Genomic DNA, 20,233 nt, shown 5'->3' on the forward strand with positions numbered 1-20,233 from the left:
AATGAATACATTTAATATCATAATAAAATCTCCACAATAATACTGGTAGTTACTCCAGACCATGTAATTTTCTGTTACAGACCGACCCGGCCCCACATTACATTTACATGTATTCATTTAGCAGACGCTTTTATCCAAAGCGACTTCCAAGAGAGAGCTTTACAAAGTGCATAGGTCACTGATCATAACAACAAGATAGCCACAAAAACATTGCGAGTAGCCAAAACATGAAGCACACATTATGAACAACCAAAGTAAGTGCCAAAGGGAAGAACCATAAGAGCATGTAGTTAAACAAGTTACAATTAAACAACATGAACCGCTATAAGTGCAAGTGTACCTGTGGAAAAAAACAAGCAACAATAATAAAAACAATATATCACAGCGAGTACAACAATTTTAAATCACTTACCACTAACCACAAGAGCAACAAGTCTCTAAGCAAGAGTCATTGTGATCCTTGAGGAAACTAACATCGGGTCAAGCGAACCATTCCTAAGTACCGTTGTACTCCCGGAACAAGTGCGTCTTGAGCCTTTTCTTGAAGGTGGAGAGACAGTCAGTGTCTCTGATGGAGGTGGGGAGTTGATTCCACCACTGGGGGGCCAGACAGGAGAAGAGCTTGTGTTGGGACCGGGCGGTCTTGAGCGGTGGGACCACATTAAAGAAAGGAAAATGATCTGGCCCTCGCAGAAAAAAGTTTGGGGACCCCTGCTCTAGAGCATAGCGTTTTGTTGATCTATCGACTTGATTCTTGATTGATCTCATTGTATCTACACTTACACAACTTTCCTGGAAGTAAAGTACCATCAGGCATAGATAAATGAAGGTACCCAGGAAGATGGAAAAAAAACACATAAATGCTTATATGCTTTTATTTCACACAGCGCAAACATTGTGACCTTGAAATGATCAATTTTACATTTAGTCATTTAGCAGACATTAACATTGCAAACTGATATTAAATCAGTTAATGTAGTTAAAGTATTAAATTAAAGTAGTTTTACCCTTGGAACTGTCCTTGTGTTTGCAGAACCACGGGGGAGGTGGTCTCTGGAGTGGTCACAAAGGTGTTCAACCAGCCCAAGGCACGAGCCAAGGAGCTGGGGATGGACATCTGCCTCATGTACATAGAGATGGAGAAGGCTGAGGTGGTCCAGGACGAGCTACTGAAAGGCCTCGACAACAAAAACCCTAAGATTATCGTATCGTGCATTGAAACATTAAGGAAGGGACTTAGGTGAGTAAACATCCTTGGCTTTAATGATGCAATGGCTTGTCTGGACTAAATTACGCAATGCTGAGTAGGCGACAGATTCCAGAAAGTACTTGCTTACCTTTCTGTGTTTTATTTGAGTTATTTATGTGGGCTATGCCAAACTGATCTGAAATGTTGATATCTTGTACACCCCTTTTCAGTGAGTTTGGCTCCAAGATAATCACTCTGAAGCCTGTGGTGAAAGTGTTGCCAAAGCAGTTTGAGTCTCGAGAGAAGGCAGTTCGAGACGAGGCCAAATTATTAGCAGTCGAGATTTACAGATGGATCCGGGATGCCCTGCGTCCCCCCCTCCAGAACATTAACTCTGTACAGGTGAGTGAAGATCTCTACTAGTGGTGGTGTAAAAAAGCGCCCTACAAGTCTGAGCGACCGTGTGCCGCTGTAAACCATGATGATGGGTTCCAGGGTTTCCCGCAGCCAATTTTTTAGTTAAGGTGGTAGGGCTATAAAAAAAAAGCTAACTTTTGACGACGTAGGTAAGGCGGCAGGCGTGTGTTGCTTAGGCGGCCGCCTTAACTGAAAAGTGCTGCGGGAAACCCTGGGTTCCAACTACTCTGCTGCCGCAAATTCTCCATTCCCTGTCCACGCTTGTCCTTGACCCTAATGTCTGGCCTGTCCTGTGATAATCAAAACCACTGTGTGTGGTGGTGGGGGTCTGAGCCTGTCCTGTGTTCCCCTCCCAGCTGAAGGAGCTGGAGGAGGAGTGGGTGAAGCTGCCATCCTCCGCCCCCAAGCAGAGCCGCTTCTTGCGCTCCCAGCAGGACCTGAAGGCCAAGTTTGAACAGCAGCAAGCTTCCCAGGGGGACGAGGTGGATGGAGATGACGACGACGGCGAGCCAGCAGTACAGGTCGATCCCTACGAGCTCCTGGAGCCTGTGGAGATCCTGTCCAAAATACCTAAAGACTTCTATGATAAAATAGTGAGTTTGGGGTCATAGTTTCCTGCTGTGGCCTTCATGTGTTATGTATTTTGAATCTGATGACATGACATGAGACAATCTCTGATTGGTCAACAGGAGGCCAAAAAGTGGCAGGAGAGGAAGGAGGTGTTGGAGGCGGTGGAGATCCTGGTGAAGAATCCTAAACTGGAGAACGGGGACTTTGGGGACTTGGTCCGAGCACTAAAAAAGGTACAGAATATTGCCAAAATGCATCTAAGAAAGTGTCACAGCAGGGATCTAGGGCAGTGAACAGTCTCCTTCCATATCTTCAGATCAATTTGGTGCTGTTGTAATTATTTATTGAGGGCTGCTAAATGCCCTGGTCAATGTTGGCGGCATTGTGAACTCTGGTTGTTGTTCAGGTGGTGGGTAAAGATGCCAACGTCATGCTGGTCACCCTGGCTGCCAAATGTTTGGCTGGATTAGCCGCTGGACTACGCAAGAAGTTTGGAACATATGCCGGATTAGTAAGTTAACCTCAATGCACTGGAAGCATGTCATTGCACTCTGACTTATGCCAAAGTCTTACACACACAACCTTTTTTAGATTTTTTTTTTTTTAGATGTCCTACTTGAGGCATCTCATCACAGTTGAGATGGTGACAGGGGCAGTGCTATGTGGATCTTATCCTCTGCTCTGTGTTCACAGGTGGTGCCAACTATCCTCGAGAAGTTCAAAGAGAAGAAACCTCAGGTGGTCCAAGCCCTGCAGGAAGCTATAGATGCAGTGTTCCTAACGGTAAATTCAGATATTCACACTGGGATCCTCCAATCACTCCTTTGGGCTATTTACTCTTGGAATTATTTTTTATCAACCTGTGGATATCTCAATACATTTTAAACCATCGGCTTTACTGATTGTTCAACATTTACCCCTAAAATCTATGATCTAAAGTGTAAAAGTGGCAACAACAAAAATTATGTCTTGTCGCAAGCTACTTTTACTTGGAAGTTCAACTATAGGCCTCTCGTCTTAATTCCATGATGTGTTGGTGTGTTTTAGACGACCCTCCAGAATCTTAGCGAGGATATTCTGGGTGTGATGGATAACAAGAACCCCTCCATCAAACAGCAAGCCTCTCTGTTCCTGGCTAGAAGTTTCCGGCACTGTACCACGTCCACCTTGCCAAAGAGCGTTCTCAAGCCATTCTGCGCTGCGTTACTCAAGGTATAAAATAGGTTTCTGATCCAGGCCACTGTTGGACAAGCTTTCTGGACAGAGAAGGCCGAATCCAAATACCCCCTTACCCCTAGCCCTTAGTTTTGCGCGTTCAAGTGAGAGTAAGTGGTGTCCCAATACTCTTTTTGATCAAGGGTTAGGGCTAAGACAAAGGGGTATACACCCCTTAAAACCAAGTGTTTTCGGGAGCTTACTTGAAACCAAGGGGTAAGTGAATCCTGCAACACTAAGGGCTATGGGTAAGGGGTAGGGGTAAAACAGAGTATTGGGATTTGGCCTAAAATCTGCCTAATCCCAGATTAAAGAGATTTGTCAACAGTAAATGCTAGTCCAGGAGCAGGATTATCCTGTGTCTGGGAAGTGTCAATGATTTTTACATGAACTTTGGGTGTAATGTTTCACCACTCTGTCTGTTCTGGTTCATTTCAGCAAGTGAATGATTCTGCCCCGGAGGTGAGGGACGCTGCATTTGAGGCTCTGGGCACCGCTATGAGGGTTGTCGGGGAGAAAGCAGTCAACCCCTTCCTGACTGACCTAGATAAATTAAAACTAGACAAGGTGAGGCTCAGATCACCTGGGTCAAGCCCGGTATGTCTATAGAACATTCTGTAGCCTATGTTGGCTGTATTGTGACAGACATTTGTACAACTGATTATAACTGATGGGACTGACAACCAACTAGTCCACTCCAAGGGCCACTTCCAGTCAGGGCCTTAACCAATCCATAACCCTCACTCATCACTCTCGTTTCTACGTGAACAGATAAAAGAATGTGCTGATAAGGTGGAGCTACCCGGGGGGAAGAAGGCAGGAGGAGGTGTGGGGGCAGAGAAGAAAGAGAAGCCTGCCTCCAAGGCCCCTGCCCCTGCTGAGGCTCCATCCAGGTCCTCTGGACCCCCCAGGAAGGCCCCGGCGGCCATCAAGGTCAGTCTGATGGCTGTTTTACCTGACTAGACTGTCTGTCACATACTGTAGCTGGCATTGTGTGTTTTCATTGTGTTCAATATATTATTTTGAAAAACAAGTTTATCTTCTTTGCGCTGCAGTCTTCTGGGCCTCCTAAGAAAGGCAAATCAACCTCTGCTCCTGCTGGTAAAGGGAAGAAGGGTTTGGAGACCAAGGAGGTGATAGAGACTGAGCTTTCGGTCAGTATGGAGTTCTGAGGTTGTCTATTTTCACATATTGTTGATACCTGAGTGACAGAGCCACATCTTGTATTCATTTATTTCTCTGTGTATGTGTCCCAGTTGGAGGTGTGTGAGGAGAGGTCAGCGGTGGTGCTCCCAGCCTCCTGCATGCAGCTGCTGGACAGTGCCAACTGGAAGGAGCGCCTGGCCAGCATGGAGGAGTTTCAGAGGGTAACAAGCATCTGTCCCTCTCTGAGAGAGAACCAGAGGGGTAGACTAGGAGGATGAAGTAGTAGGCATACTGTCACTCTTGCATTACTGTCACCTAGGCATGGGCCAGTATCAGATTTTGACGGTATGATAACCTTGAGAAACAATTAGTAGGCTAATCTGCTCTTCCCCCAAAAAATATTTTTCTATGGCTCTAGTCTAACGTAACGTGAAACTAGCTGATGCTAGCTAGTTAATTACCCGTGTTATCTACCTCAGTTTGTAGCATGCCAATAGTACTGTTCAATGTTTATCTTGATGTTTAGTGCTAAACACGCCAACTCTTAACTGGGTGCAAATGTTCATTTCAAGACACTTATCTTGAATTTTGCAATAGTGACGTGTGGTACTCTCGTAGATGGGGTATTTCCTCCTCTAGCAACCACTCTTAAACACATCTTACAAGTTATATTTCCTTCATCTGTGGCCGTTTGAATGTTTTCGGTACCCGAAAAATTCCCATACTGCAGGGAACGATTCTCGGGGTGCACCTCCTTCGGCTATTCTATACACCTGGTGGTGACTGACTGCTTGCTCGCATCAACCGGAGGATTACTTTCTACGCTGCGTAAAACCTGAGGGATTCTTGCGCTTTCTCTCTTTGACGAGACATAAAAAAACTGCTCGTACCACAGCAAAGGTATAACGGAAAATTAGAGAGGTATTGAAACCATGACTTTTTCCAAACCACGGTATACCTTGAAACCGGTAACCAGCCCATGCCTACGGTCTCCCCCACTCCCATATCCCTTCTCACGCTATAAGGGAAATCAGAGGCATATCACATCTCCAAAGCATGCACTGTATGAACATGGAACACACTCAGAACTGTGACTGTAGGGGCAGTTCATGTTTATGAGATTGTTTAGCAGGTTATCTTTTGCTCTCTTACAAGGACTCCTCTTGAGTCTAGTGTCAGTGTATGGGAGCAGTGTGTGTTGGGAGGATGGTGTTGTGAGTGTTGTGTCTCAATCCTAGGCTGTGGAGCAGATGGACAGCGCTGAGATGCCTTGTCAGGCTCTTGTCAAGATGCTGGCTAAGAAGCCAGGATGGAAAGAGACTAACTTTCAGGTAAACAATCATATATTTATAAGCATTTCCTTATTTTGCTGCTCACCATAGTTTGAGTACAGTTGGAAAGTTGCTGGTCTGATTGACGTGTGTCTGTGTCTAGGTCAGGGGTCTCTAATTGGCGGACCGCGGTCCGGGTCCGGACCCAGGCAGTTCCCTATCCGGACCCAGACCTATAACCGATATATTATTAAGGAATTAATTCATTTTGACGGAACGTTTCCATTTTAACCAGCACATCTTTTTGTTCCAACTAAATTTGGTTTCTATCTTGTCTAATACAAAAGTCCAATCAGGAGCTTTAATAACTGTAATCACCATGACAACTCACTCACTGAAAGTTGGCCGCAACCTCTGTGGGTCAGGTTGTGTGTGTCATTCGCAACAACGCAGTCTAATCGATTTGCTAACAGTACCTCTTTCTGCCTTAGCGAAAAACATGGCGTGCTCTAAACCCTGCAAAAAGTTGATTCCAAAAAGACCTAATTTCAAGTATGCATTTGTGCTGCCGGTGGGGAGCACAAAACCGATGTGTTTAATGAGACAGTTACCCTTGTCAATAGTGGTAGCTAATGTGAAACGTCACTATCATGGCCATGGGAACTAGGAGTGCTGTAGCACCCCCTGACGGCACGAGAATTTCCAAAGATATGACTTGAAAATTCACCACCACAGCCCAGCTCCGCAGTGGCGGACTGGCCATCGGGAGCACCGGGAGAAGAATAACAATGGAAAACCAGGCTAAGAAACGTAAGGGTGGGGCTGAAAAATTAAGAGACAAAAAGACATCACCTTCACTAGACAAGGTTTTACCAATTGAAAAACGGCAATGTTCATTTTACATAAAGCTCAAAAAACTATTTTGCGCTCAAATAAAGGCAAAAACATTTTTCGCGCGCTAGCATTAAGTATCCTAGTGTTCTCACGAACTAGCAGCACATCAAACATAGACTGTGCATGCCTTATTTTTACTCCAAGTCCGTCCCTACCGCCCCGCAACATTAAGCACCCCCCCCCCCCCCCAGCACTCCCCCCCCCTGATAAAATAGCCTATGTTCCCGCAGCTATGGTCACTATGACACAAAGCATGGACACTTTGAACAAAATTACCCCCAGAACTCTGAGGTAAGGGCCAGAAAAATAAACCATATTTGTTCCGGACCCTGGACTGAATGGAAATTTGGTTAGTGGACCTTTTGGGTTTCTAATTGAGTACCCCTGGTCTAGGTGATGCAGATGAAGCTGCACATCGTGGGCCTCGTGGCCCAGAGAGGCTCCTTCTCCAAGACGTCGGCGTCCGTGGTGCTGGACGGCCTGGTGGACAAAGTGGGGGATGTGAAGTGTGGGGGTAAGGCCAAGGAGGGGCTGACCGCTATCGGAGAGGCCTGCTCTCTGCCTTGGACAGCTGAACAGGTGGGGCTCACATCTCACTACTGTTAACACAATACACGGAGGAACTAGTTGAGGAGTGGGGGGGTTACTGCATTCAATGCTGCCTCTGAGGTCTATCCGTCTATACATTCATTTGAGATCCCTCCAGTTTTTCAGCTACCACTTGTCCTCTACTTTCTCAATCTAGCATGGACTTCGCTCACCTTTTACTTTTAACAGAAAAAACTGTTAACACTCAGGGAAGCTTGTTGATACGTCAGTGTTGTTGTTTGGAATTTTATATTGTTGTGAGGAGGTAGGCCTAGTTGTTGGTTATAAGATGGTTAAATACATACAATATAAGTTGGAGATTAGATTAGATAAACAAATAAGAAAAATATTAAATGATTTAGAGTGATAAGTGTAAAGATCAGAATGGTGTGTGTGTGTGTCAGGTGGTGTCTATGGCTTTCGCTCAGAAGAATCCTAAGAACCAAGCTGAGGCCCTCAACTGGTTAGCCAATGCCATGAAGGAATTTGGATTTGCTGGGTAGGTGTCAACTTCAGAACCCTGTTTCTTTTACCAAGTCATAAATGAGGGTGATATTCTTTGTGTCCTGACTTCTCAGACCATTACTGCAAAATATGAAATTGTTTCTTAATTCCCTCACCTAGGAACAAATAATAAGTTAAATAAAAAATGGTGTATGTTGCCTAGGATCAATGTGAAGGGGTTCATCAGCCATGTGAAGACAGCGTTGGGGGCTACCAACCCAGCAGTGAGGATGGCAGCCATTGCTCTGCTTGGGGTCATGTACCTCTACATGGGCGCTCCGCTCCGCATGTTCTTTGAAGACGAGAAGCCTGCGCTGCTGGCACAGATAGATGCAGAGTTTGAAAAGGTAACGTGGTCCTTTTCCTGTGCATATGGCAAGCCTTTTGTCCCTGGCCACTGGCCAGGACGTTACTGTAACTATGTCTTAACTGACCTTCCTAGGGGAAATGTAGAAAGGTTCATGGCATACGATACGTGTGAGGTTTTGTTCAGGTTATGTTTAACCCACCCCCTCCCCACCCAGATGCAAGGCCAATCCACCCCCGCCCCATTTAGAGGCACCAAGAAAGGAGCAGAAGAGGTGGGGGAGGAGCCTGACGAACAGCAGCAGGAGGAGGAGGGGGGAGCAGTTGACATCATGGATCTCCTCCCCAGGGCTGATATCAGGTAAACTCCCCAACAATCTACTTGCAGTGGATATAAAAGGTCTACACACCCCTGTTAAAATGCCAGGTTTTTGTGATGTAAATCAAGTCAGAACTTTTCCCACCTTTTAATGTGACCTATAACGTGAACAATTCGATTGAAAAACAAACTGAAATCTTTGAGGCGGAAAAAAAAAAAATGAACAATAACCTGGTTGCATAAGTGTGCACACCCTCTTATCAGAATCAGAATCAGAATGGTATTTATTCGACATGAAAGTTTGCACAGACAAGGAATTTGCTTTGGCAGGAAGGTGCATACAATAAACATATACCTAAAATTTAAATATGTGGACTAACTATACTAAGGGTACATAAACTAGCAGTACTAAGTGGGATTAGAATAGAATTAAATATACAATAAAATAAAATATAAATTGCCGTAAATTACAATATAAAAATACAAATATTACAAAAAATACAAATGTACAAGATACCATGTTGTAATGCAGTGCAAAAAGCAGTGTGTTTTAAGCAAGAAGTCATTAGAGTCAGTGTGGTCCGTTGGTCTTGTTGAAGAGGCCAACAGCGGAAGGGAAGAAACTGTTTTTGTGGCGTGAGGTATTGGTCCTGATGGACCGCAGCCTTCTGCCGGAGGGGAGTGACTGAAACAGGGAGTGTCCAGGGTGGGAGGAGTCGGCCACAATCTTCCTCGCTCACCTCAGGGTCCTCGAGGTGTGCAGGTCTTCGAGGATAGGCAGATTGCATCCAATCACCTTCTCAGCAGTACGGATGATACGCTGCAGTCTGCTCTTGTCCTTGGCAGTGGCAGCAGCGTACCAGACGGTGATGGAGGAGGTGAGGATGGACTCAATGATGGCTGAGTAGAAGTGCACCATCATTGTCTTTGGCAGGTTGAACTTCTTCAGCTGCCGAAGGAAGTACATCCTCTGTTGTGCTTTCTTGATGAGGGAGCTGATGTTCAGTTCCCACTTGAGGTCCTGGGAGAGGATAGTGCCCAGGAAGCGGAAGGACTCCACAGTGTTGACTGGGGAGTCACACAGGGTGATGGGGGTGAGTGGGGCTGTGTTCCTCCTGAAGTCCACAACCATCTCCACTGTCTTAAGAGCATTGAGCACTAAGTTGTTCTGGCTGCACCAGGTCACCAGGTTGGCCGCTTCCCACCTATAATCAGACTCGTCTCCACCAGAGATGAGCTCAATAAGGGTGGTGTCGTCCGCAAACTTCAGGAGTTTGACGGACGGATGACTGGAGGTGCAACTGTTGGTGTACAGGGAGAAGAGCAGAGGAGAAAGGACGCAGCCCTGAGGTGATCCGGTGCTGATGGACCGGGGGTCAGAGACTTGTGTTCCCAGCTTAACGCACTGCTTCCTGTCAGACAGGAAGTCTGTGATCCACCTGCAGGTGGAATCAGGCACGTTCAGCTGGGAGAGCTTGTCCTGAAGCAGGGCGGGGATGATGGTATTTAGCAGGGCGGGGATGATGGTATTTAGCAGGGCGGGGATGATGGTATTAGCAGGGCGGGGATGATGGTATTATAGCTGGGGATGTGGCTGTGTTCAGAATTAACAAATCGCATTCAAACTCATGTTAAATAGAAGTCATTACACACCTGCCATCATTTAAAGTGACAAATCACAAATAAAGGTCAGCTGTTTTTTCCTGAAATGTTCTTAATTGCATGGTCCGCAGAGAGCTTCCAAAGCATCAGAGGGATCTCATAGTTGAAAGATATGTCAGTAATGCTTCAACAAAATATTAGTTTAAGGGTGTGCACACTTATTTACATTTACATTTATTCATTTAGCAGACGCTTTTATCCAAAGCGACTTCCAAGAGAGAGCTTTACAAAGTGCATAGGTCACTGATCATAACAACAAGATAGCCACAAAACATTGCGAGTAGCCAAAACATGAAGCACACATTGTGACCAACCAAAATAAGTGCCAAAGGGAAGAACCATAAGAGCATGTAGTTAAACAAGTTACAATTAAACAACATGAACCGCTATAAGTGCAAGTGTACCTGTGGAAAAAAGCAAGCAACAATAATAAAAACAATATATCACAGCGAGTACAAAAAATTTAAGTCAGTTACCACTAACCACAAGAGCAACAAGTCTCTAAGCAAGAGTCATTGTGATCCTTGAGGAAACTAACATCGGGTCAAGCGAACCGTTCCTAAGTACCGTTGTACTCCCGGAACAAGTGCGTCTTGAGCCTTTTCTTGAAGGTGGAGAGACAGTCAGTGTCTCTGATGGAGGTGGGGAGTTGATTCCACCACTGGGGGGCCAGACAGGAGAAGAGCTTGTGTTGGGACCGGGCGGTCTTGAGCGGTGGGACCACCAGGCGGTTGTCTGAAGAAGACCGTAGGTGACGGGTGGGGGTGTAAGGCTGCAGGAGAGACTTGATGTAGACGGGTGCAGTCCCGTTCACTGCTCGGAAGGTCAATACCAGGGTCTTGAATCTGATACGGGCCATGATAGGTAGCCAGTGGAGAGAGATGAGGAGCGGGGTAACATGGGAGCGTCTGGGTAGATTGTAGACCAGGCGGGCCGCCGCGTTCTGAATCCTCTGAAGAGGGCGGGTTGCACATGCTGGGAGACCAGCGAGCAGCGAGTTACAATAGTCCAACTTGGAGAGGACGAGTGCTTGGACTAGCAGCTGGGTGGAGTGCTCAGACAGGTATCTCCTGATCTTCCGGATGTTGTAGAGGGTGAATCTACACGACCGGGAGACCGCAGCAATGTGGGCCGTGAGGGAGAGCTCGTCGTCCATGGTAACCCCAAGGTTCCTGGCAGAGGATGAAGGGGTCACCGTTGCAGATCCCAGGGTGATTGAGAGATCGTGGGAGATGGAGGGTTTAGCCGGGATGATGAGAAGTTCTGTTTTGGCGAGGTTCAGCTGGTCATCCAGGCTGGTTATCCAGGCGAGGTTCAGCTCGGTCATCCAGGCGGAGATGTCTGTGAGGCAGGCCTCAATCCTAGCTGAGATCCCTGGATCGGTCGGGGGGAACGACAGGTACAGCTGCGTGTCGTCAGCGTAGCAGTGGTAGGAGAAGCCATGGGAGGTGATGATTGGTCCAAGTGAGGTGGTGTACAGAGAGAGAGAAGAGGAGGGGTCCAAGGACGGAGCCCTGTGGGACACCAGTGGAGAGCTGGCGAGGGCCTGACAGTTTGCCTCCCCAGGAAACCTGGTAGGATCTTCCCGACAGGTAGGATGAGATCCACTGGAGTGCAGTGCCAGTGATGCCCATCTCAGAAAGTCTGGCGAGCAGGATCTGGTGGTTAACCGTATCAAACGCTGCAGAAAGGTCCAGCAGAATGATAACGGATGACCTGGAAGCCGCTCTGGCAGACTGGAGGGCAGTGGTGACTGAAAGGAGGGCAGTCTCTGTGGAGTGGCCAGTCTTGAAGCCCGATTGGTTGGGGTCAAGCAGGTTGTTCTGAGAGAGAAAGTTAGACAGTTGGTTAGATACAGCACGTTCAATTGTTTTTTAAAGGAAGGGTAACAGTGATACCGGTCTGTAGTTCTGGAGAACGGCAGGGTTAAGGGAGGGTTTTTTGAGTAGAGGGGTAACTCTAGCCTGTTTGAAGGCAGAGGGGAAGGTGCCAGAGGTGAGAGAGGAGTTTAGGACATGGAGAAGAAAAGTTATGATGGAGGGGGAGATGGTTTGAAAGAGAGGGGAGGGTATAGGATCAAGGGGACAGGAGGTGGGGCGATGAGAGAGAATGAGGTCAGAGATCTCTGCCTCAGACAGGGGAGAAAAAGAGTTTAGACATTTAGTTGGGTCAGTCATGGAGGGTGAGAGGGTAGGAAAGGTGGGTTTAGGGAACCGACTGCTAATGTCGGCGACTTTTTTCTCAAAGAAGGAGGAGAAGTCGTCTGCTGTCAGGGTGGAGGGAGGGGGTGGGGGAGGTGGGTTAAGAAGGGTGGAGAAGGTAGAGAAAAGTTTGTGGGCGTTTGAAGCAGAGTTAATTTTGTTCAGAAAGTAGAGGGTTTTAGCACCAGTTATGTGAGAAGAGAAGGATTTGAGGAGGGAGTGATACTTATCAAGGTCCAGACCGCCTTTGGACTTGCGCCATCTCCTCTCGGCTGCCCGAAGGGTGGACCGTTCATCACGAATAACATCCGTAAGCCACGGGCAGGAGGGAGAAGATCGTGCAGGCCTGGTTGACAGGGGACAGAGAGAGTCAAGTGATGCAGTTAAAGTGGTTAACAAGGTGTCGGTGGCAGTGTTAGTGGGGTGGGACGAGAACTCGTCAATGGGGGGGAGGGAGGATGTTACAATAGAGGAGAAATGGGAGGGGGATAGGGAGCGGAGGTTGCGCCGGAAAGTTACAAGGGGAGGGGAGGTAGAAGGAGTTGGAGGGAGAGAGATAGAGAATTGGATAAAGTAGTGATCAGAAATATGCAGTGGGGTTACAGAGGTTAAGTCAGTGATACAGTTACGTGTCAGGATGAGGTCTAGCTGTTTGCCTGCCTTGTGGGTCGCTTGTGCTCAGCAGCGTCAGGTCGAAAGAGGTCAGGAGAGACAAGAAGTCGACGGCCTGAGTTCCTTGGAGGTGGATGTTGAAGTCCCCAAGGACTATCAGGGGGGTTCCATCATCCGGGAGGACGCTGAGGAGCATGTCCAGCTCCTCCACAAAGTCGGCTAGCGGGCCTGGTGGGCGATAAAGAACAATTAAGCATGCTTTGATAGGATCAGTTAGCATCGCATAATGGTGTTCAAATGGCATAATGGTGTTCAAATGTCAGGTGTTCACTTATGCAACCAGGTTATTGTACATTTATTATTTTTAATATTTCCCCCTCAAAGATTTGTTTGTTTTTCAATTTAATTGTTCACGTTATAGGTCCCATTAAAGGTGGAAAAAGTTTGTTCACATCACAAAAACCTGCCATTTTAACAGGGGTGTGTAGGCTTTTTATATCCACTGTATACTTCTGACAGGCTATATCCCCAAGGATGTTGTCACATTTCATATGGCGATAAGTCGACAACTCGAAAAGAGCACACAGTGACAACCCAGCAACTTGTTTAAACCATGCCTGTGTAAAGTGATGGTTTTCCTGCTGCTTCTCTCCCCACCAGTGACAAGATCACATCAGACATGGTTTCCAAGATCGGAGACAAGAACTGGAAGATTCGGAAGGAGGGTCTGGACGAGGCGGCGGCTGTCATCTCGGAGGCCAAGTTCATCCTGCCCCCCCTGGGAGAGCTGTCCCTCGCCCTCAGGGGGCGCCTCAGCGACTCCAACAAGATCCTGGTGAGACAAGTCTGTTCTCCTACTGTTACTCATCAAATCCAATTGTTTATGGGTAGCAGTTGAATGGAATAACAGACAGCACAAATAATCAGTACAGAGCACTGCTGCTAGCCATAGTTTAAAGATCCTGTAAAGTGGAATTGAAAACGAGTTTTAAGTTCACCACACCACAGAAGAATTTGTTATTAACTACCCATCCAAATTCGAAGGAAAAAAAACAGACAAGTATGTTAAATTAGGCTTTGAAATCGGGTGTCGCCTGAAGAAGCTGAAGCTCTGGAAGGCACCGCCTCTCAAGTACCTACGACCCAGATAATGGACGCTATACGTCAAGCCGAACAAAACAGTATAGAATTTGAATTTTTGTTCAATGATTGAAACATACAGATGCATATAAATGAACAGGGTTCCCACGGTACCTGGAAAACATGGAATTCATTTTTTCATTTTCCAGATTTGGAAAAGTCATGGAAACTGAGCAAAAGTGAACACTTACATGGAAATTGAAACCGTTGTCCTTGAAAATGTTATTGGATGATGTGTAAAATAGTAATATAATTAAACTATTGAGCACAGAATTAAGATGAGTTTATAAAAACCCTTTACATGTGAACTTTTACTGTAGATAGAAATGGATGATCCCATGTTGTAGAGCATGCTCTTGGCATCCTTGGCATCCTATCTGGTATATTGGATGTTGGAATTTGATGCAGGCAACCTGGTGATATGGACTTTAAAAGTATGGTTTCGGATTGGTGGACTTCGGGAATATTAACCGAGAAACGTTACTCGTGATCTCAATAGAAGGGTCAAATACATGCATTTCCCAGCCAACATGGGAGCCTTGACATCTACAGTGAAACTTCTTACGCTAGTTTATCCTCAAATGTAAGTAGCTGTGTTTTAACTGTGTGGTAAACCTGGGTTTATCAACGTTAGTTAGTAAGCAGTGCAATCTTGCTAACTATCTAGCTGCAACTTGCTAGCTAGCATTCAGCTAACATTCAGCTTGGTAACTCAGTGTTTCCCAACCGGGGTGCCGTGGCTATGTAGTCCAAATATTGACAGATCCTTAGGGGGGCAAAAAGAATAATAAGATATATGTGAGAGAACAACGGTTGTGCTTTCGCCGAAGGCTTGAGCACACCCAATAAGACATAGGGCCCTATTTTAAGTAACGCAAGTAACTTTGTGGGCGGGACTCCGGTGCTGTTGCTAGAAATAAATGACTGCGCCTACATTACTAATGGGTGTGGTTTGGGCGTAAACCCAATCAGAGCGTCATCTCACATTCCCTTTAAGAGGCGCGCTTGTTCGATGGCGGATTGCTATTATAACGGCGGATTTGCCAGGCGCACGCCAGGAGCGGTTCGCAGCCGAGGAGACAGACCTTCTCGTCAGGGCCGTAAAAGATAGATAAGTGACATTGTATGGGAAAAGCAGAGCAGTTTTCTCATTGCACTAAGTTGCCCACTCATGCTGTTCATTCAAATTCTTATTTTTATATATATATTTAATTTTTTAAATTGTTATATTTTTTAATTGTTTAGTTCTCGGAATTAGTTTAACCATTGTACTTTTGAACTTATTTTAAGACCCGTATATATTTATTGTTTGCACCTTCCTGCCACAATAAATTCTGTGTTTGTGTTACAAAGGCTACATGGTGAATAAACCGTATTCTGATGGGAGAAGAAACCCACCCAAATTAGCTTTGGTTAAACAGGCATGGGAGGAAATTGTTACAAATCAAGTTCACATACATAGAGATTTCTCATGAAAATCTTTTTAATCATTGACATGAAAGAAATGTAACACAACCATACAATAAATCAAAACAATGTAAGTAGCTTCGCAGTAGCAAGAAGACCCTGACCCCTGGACAAGGACCTAGCTACATTGCTAACTCCTTTATAAACTAAACACCAGCTAGAACACTGCGATCATCAAATGCAGGCCTATTAGAGGTCACCAGAAGCAGTCATAAGAAGATTGGTGATTCGGCCTTTGTCAATTACGCCCCAAAACTATGGAACAAATTAACCATAAATATTAGGGAAGCAAACACTCTAGACATTTTTAAAAGACAGCTTAAAACCTACCTTTTTACCGAAGCATTTAAGTAATTTTATCTCAAGGGTTTTCCTACTTTTAAAGTTGTTTTCTCTCTTGAACAGAGATCTTATTGGGATTTCTATTTTTGTTTGAATTGTTTCACTTGTATTATTGTTTTTATTGATTTTATGTAAAGCACCTTGAGCTACAATTCTTGTATGAAATGTGCTATATAAATAAAGTCTTACTTACTTACTTACTCGACAGTAGTGGCTGTCAAGCCTGCATGCGCCCTTAAAATAGCATCTGAAAAATGCGCCATTGACTTTAGACTACGTTTTTACTGGTCTGTGGCGGAATTGTTTTTCTGAAACTGCAAAATAGCACCAGGGAAAGTTTGCGCCGGAACACACCTCCTTTTTTCTCTGAACCGCCCCCGGGAGCGCAAGGTCATTCCCTAATTTACCGTCTGTGGAGGGAAAAGCCCGCTTTGGGTCGAGTGCAAACTAGGAATGATACTTGTGTTGTTGACAAAGTCAATTGCGCTGGGTGCAAGATAGGGCCCATAATTTACAATGTAGACTTGACTGGCACATCTTTTAAATCAAGTAAGTAGTCAGGTGTCCTAGGGGGTTGTGTGTGAGGGGAGGGGGGCGCGGATGGGGGCGGAAAGCTTCAGGGGCCTATAGATCATCACTTAATATGGTACCTGGAAAATCAGGAGGTAGCATGGAATTCTTTTTCAAGGCAAGCGTGGGAACCCTGATGAAGCTTGTTCCCCTGAGCTGTAACACAGGAGTAAAAATGGACACCAGAGACAGCAGACAGTGAGCTCTCTAACTACTTCTAGCAAATTAGCTACCATTTCACCAAAATACCATCATTCTACACAGAGTAGCCTAATATCAAGTTAGCGGTTTGCACTAACTCATAGCAGAGATACCTCTGTAAAGGTTATCTAGTATTATTATAACAAGCACACAGAACTGAGTGATGAACTGCTGGCGGCGGTGGATGGTCCAGGTGCGACCGGAGGATGAACGGCCGGGAGGGCGATGCTTGGTACGGCTCCGCGCTGCAAGAGAAGCTGTGTGTCCGTGAACCCCGTCTGTCTCTGGTCCATGTTAAAACTATCCGCCGTGAAATGGTCAGTGCAGAGGCGGATGCTGGAGTTTATCCAAAGCTTTCCATGAGCGTGGCTATTCACAAAATCTATCCACCTATTTTTTCTTTCCTTATCAATAGGGCACTTAAATAGCGTTGCAGCGCAGCTGGAGTTTTTGCATCCAGGGAAGATGCAGTTGCGGGTGGAGGGAGACATCCTGAAGCTAGCTAGCTAGCTGATGTAGGCTACAATAACAGTACAGCAGGAGGAGCCATTCAGTGATCTGACGTAGATCGGTCAAATTACGTAGATAGGTCATTTTTTGGCTCCGCCCATTAAAACCTGATCTGAAAACGGAAGAGAAACTGTTCTACGGTCTAACTCCACATTTCAGTGCGACAAAGATTTAACGCTTTGCACATGCTTTCAGGAACTAATTTCACACGTATATAATGTACATAGAAGAAAAACATGGAATTTGCTTTACAGGATCTTTAACACCACCTCTGTGTGTCTCTCCTCAACAGGTCCAGCAAACACTAAGCATCCTCCAACAGATCGCCACGGCGATGGGCCCTGGTCTAAAGCAGCACGTGAAGAGTCTGGGCATGCCCATCATCACTGTCCTGGGAGACAGCAAGGTACTGACTTCCGACCCCATTATCCAACATGTACAGTCACCACACACATTCAGCCTCATCCACCATGTAGAGCCACTCACAGAGCAGGCTGAGCACTCTTCTTCTCAGTTCCTGGTGTGATGCTGACTTTGTCTCCTCCCCCTCTCTGCCCTGAAGACCAATGTGCGTGCGGCTGCCATGGCGACCCTGCAGGCATGGGTAGAGCAGACGGGGATGAAGGAGTGGCTGGAGGGAGAGGACCTATCAGAGGAGCTGAAGAGGGAGAACCCATTCCTCAGACAGGAGGTAAACGGGAAGTAAAAAATGCTTCCTCAGAGAGGAAGTAAAGACCACTTTCTCAGACAGGAGGAGAAGACTTGATCAAATAGTGATTATAGACACACTTTCTACCGCTAACTGCCTCCCCCCTTGCCAGGTGCTTGGCTGGCTGGCAGAGAAGCTGCCCACCATGCGTGTGGTGCCTGGAGACCTGATGCTATGTGTGCCCCAGCTGTATGGTTGCCTGGAGGACCGGAACGGAGACGTGAGGAAGAAGGCCCAGGAGGCCCTCCCCATGTTCATGATGCACCTGGGCTTCGACAAGATGAACAAGGCCACTGGAAAACTGAAGGTCGGTAGAACGACCTTCAGAATTGAGGACTTCAGTCTTGTATTTAACCTAATGAAGTAACTCTTTGTTACCCACAGACTTCCTCTAAGGACCAGGTGATTGGCATGCTAGAGAAGGCCCGAGCAGTGATGCCAGCCAAGCCTGAGGCTCCTGCTGGTAAAGCTGGCACATCTAAGGCCTCCAATGGAAAAGCTGCTCCAGGTTGGTCTCTGAATGTCTTACTAACGTTCTGTATATTATGTTGAGAGGTGTTCAGTTTATTGATGGCTGTTGTGTTCTCCCCAGCTTTGTCCAAAGCCAAGCCAGAGAGTGATGACTATGGGTTTGGAGAACCCAAAGCAGAGGCCAAGAAGATCAAACCAGGAGCTCCAAAAAAGGTCAGTTGAAATTTTTTACATGTCTGTTTGGTTGAATACCTATCATTCAAAATAATTTAACCCCCTGGGCCCTACACTTTGTGGTGCTTGTGTAGATCTACATGGTATTTGATAGGTGTGAGCAATATGGTGGTGTGCTTCATCTAGCCTTCAGGTTGGCCATGTGGAATTGTCCCACACCTATCGAGTCTGGTTTCAGATCTACACAGGGACAAAGTTGTAGGGACTAAGCAGTCTGAGTCCCCACCACACACACACACACGTGGTGCCATATTTCCTGCTGTGTTAAAACACGTCCACTGTCTATATCCACTAGAGCGTGGTGGTCCAGGAGCCGGGCGGTGGCCCAGATAAAGAGACTGTCAGTAAAGATAAAAAGGTTTCCAAGGGGAAGCCAGTCAGCCAGCAGGTACACAGGAGACCCCGCCCCAATACTAATGACTAATGATGCTTCAGGAACGAGAGGATTTGGGGGGGGGGGGGGTTCTGCTCTGCACAGGCATCAGTCCTAAATCTATATGTAGTGGCAAATCTTGCATGATCGTGGGGAGATTGGATTGTTTCCTGCAATTATTGTATGCAAACAATAATTGCACTTGTGTGTCCTCTTACTGGACTGCTCTCTCCACTACATACTTTGCATGTCTGTTTCTGTTTGCGCTGCGTACTGTGTGACAGGCCCACACCTCGTTATATATCTTCTACTTTATAACAACCACGTGTCTCCCTTCTGTTTTAAACCAGGCTTTCACCAGCTGTCTGTAAGCTAAACTCCTGAAAGGATTGCAATTGTACTGTGGTGTAGACTGTAACCCTAACTGTCTCCCTTCTCAACTGTTGTATCCTGGATACCCTCCGACGCTCCTCCTCCCTATCCTCTGTACTCTCCTTCCCTATCCTATCTTCCCCCCATCGTCCTCCCTTTTCTTCACCCAGGGCTCTGTGGGTAAGAAGCCTCCCGTCAAGGCCAGTGTGAAGGATGACGAGGACCGCTCTGGCCCCATTTTCATTCTGGTGCCCAACGGCAAGGAGCAGAGGATCAGGGAGGAGAAAGGTCTGAAGGTGAGAGAATCAGTGTCTACCACCCAGGAAGAACGACTGGCTGATGGATGATTATGTGAGATGTTTTGATTTACTTAACCCCTCCTCTTCGTCATTGCATCTGCATTTTCCTGCAGGTGCTGAAGTGGAACTTCATGACTCCCAGGGATGAGTACGTGGAGCAGCTGAAAACCCAGATGTCCACCTGTATGGCCAAGTGGCTGCAGGATGAGCTCTTCCACTTTGACTTCCAGCGACACGTCAGGGCTATCTCCACCATGATGGAGGTATCTCCTTTTCGTGTGTGTGTATTTGAGTACATGCTTGTGTATGCCTCCGTGTGACCTTGTCTGACCATTTTCTTGTACTTCCTCCAGCGTATGGAGGAGGAGAGCGATGCCACCATCGGCTGTCTGGACCTCATCCTCAAGTGGTTCACGCTGCGCTTTTTTGACACCAACACCACGGTGCTGATGAAAGTTCTGGAGTACCTCAAGATGCTGTTCGCCATGCTCAGCAGGCAGAACTATCATCTCAATGAATACGAGGCCTCATCCTTCATCCCCTACCTCATCCTCAAGGTGAGTCCACAGCTTCATCCCTTACTCATCCTCTAGGATAGTCACATACAACAGCCAAAATGCTATTGATGTTTGTTGTCTGGCACTCAAGCAT

The 20,233-nt window shown here is 46.4% G+C and overlaps 1 protein-coding gene across 3 annotated transcripts in view; it reads left to right on the forward strand.

Moving 5' to 3' along the window:
* The window catches only part of ckap5 (cytoskeleton associated protein 5), a 43,000-nt gene that overhangs the window by 13,825 nt on the left and 8,942 nt on the right, over positions 1–20,233 (forward strand). For 2 of the 3 annotated variants that reach the window (XM_067234425.1, XM_067234426.1), the window contains exons 4-29: positions 1,034–1,240; positions 1,420–1,591; positions 1,963–2,199; positions 2,296–2,409; positions 2,583–2,687; positions 2,870–2,959; positions 3,224–3,388; positions 3,830–3,958; positions 4,163–4,324; positions 4,447–4,545; positions 4,648–4,758; positions 5,776–5,868; positions 7,096–7,281; positions 7,695–7,789; positions 7,958–8,141; positions 8,319–8,461; positions 13,555–13,729; positions 17,417–17,530; positions 17,687–17,815; positions 17,946–18,140; positions 18,218–18,341; positions 18,426–18,517; positions 18,834–18,926; positions 19,454–19,579; positions 19,696–19,845; positions 19,936–20,139. In XM_067234425.1, coding sequence (XP_067090526.1) covers positions 1,034–1,240; positions 1,420–1,591; positions 1,963–2,199; positions 2,296–2,409; positions 2,583–2,687; positions 2,870–2,959; positions 3,224–3,388; positions 3,830–3,958; positions 4,163–4,324; positions 4,447–4,545; positions 4,648–4,758; positions 5,776–5,868; positions 7,096–7,281; positions 7,695–7,789; positions 7,958–8,141; positions 8,319–8,461; positions 13,555–13,729; positions 17,417–17,530; positions 17,687–17,815; positions 17,946–18,140; positions 18,218–18,341; positions 18,426–18,517; positions 18,834–18,926; positions 19,454–19,579; positions 19,696–19,845; positions 19,936–20,139 — 3,694 coding nt within the window. The remainder of the gene's footprint in view (positions 1–1,033; positions 1,241–1,419; positions 1,592–1,962; positions 2,200–2,295; positions 2,410–2,582; positions 2,688–2,869; positions 2,960–3,223; positions 3,389–3,829; positions 3,959–4,162; positions 4,325–4,446; positions 4,546–4,647; positions 4,759–5,775; positions 5,869–7,095; positions 7,282–7,694; positions 7,790–7,957; positions 8,142–8,318; positions 8,462–13,554; positions 13,730–17,416; positions 17,531–17,686; positions 17,816–17,945; positions 18,141–18,217; positions 18,342–18,425; positions 18,518–18,833; positions 18,927–19,453; positions 19,580–19,695; positions 19,846–19,935; positions 20,140–20,233) is intronic. The other variant, XM_067234427.1, reaches the window with a different exon arrangement.

The sequence above is a fragment of the Osmerus mordax genome, chromosome 4, assembly GCF_038355195.1.
Source record: "Osmerus mordax isolate fOsmMor3 chromosome 4, fOsmMor3.pri, whole genome shotgun sequence".
In the NCBI taxonomy this organism is placed as follows: Eukaryota; Metazoa; Chordata; class Actinopteri; order Osmeriformes; family Osmeridae; genus Osmerus; species Osmerus mordax.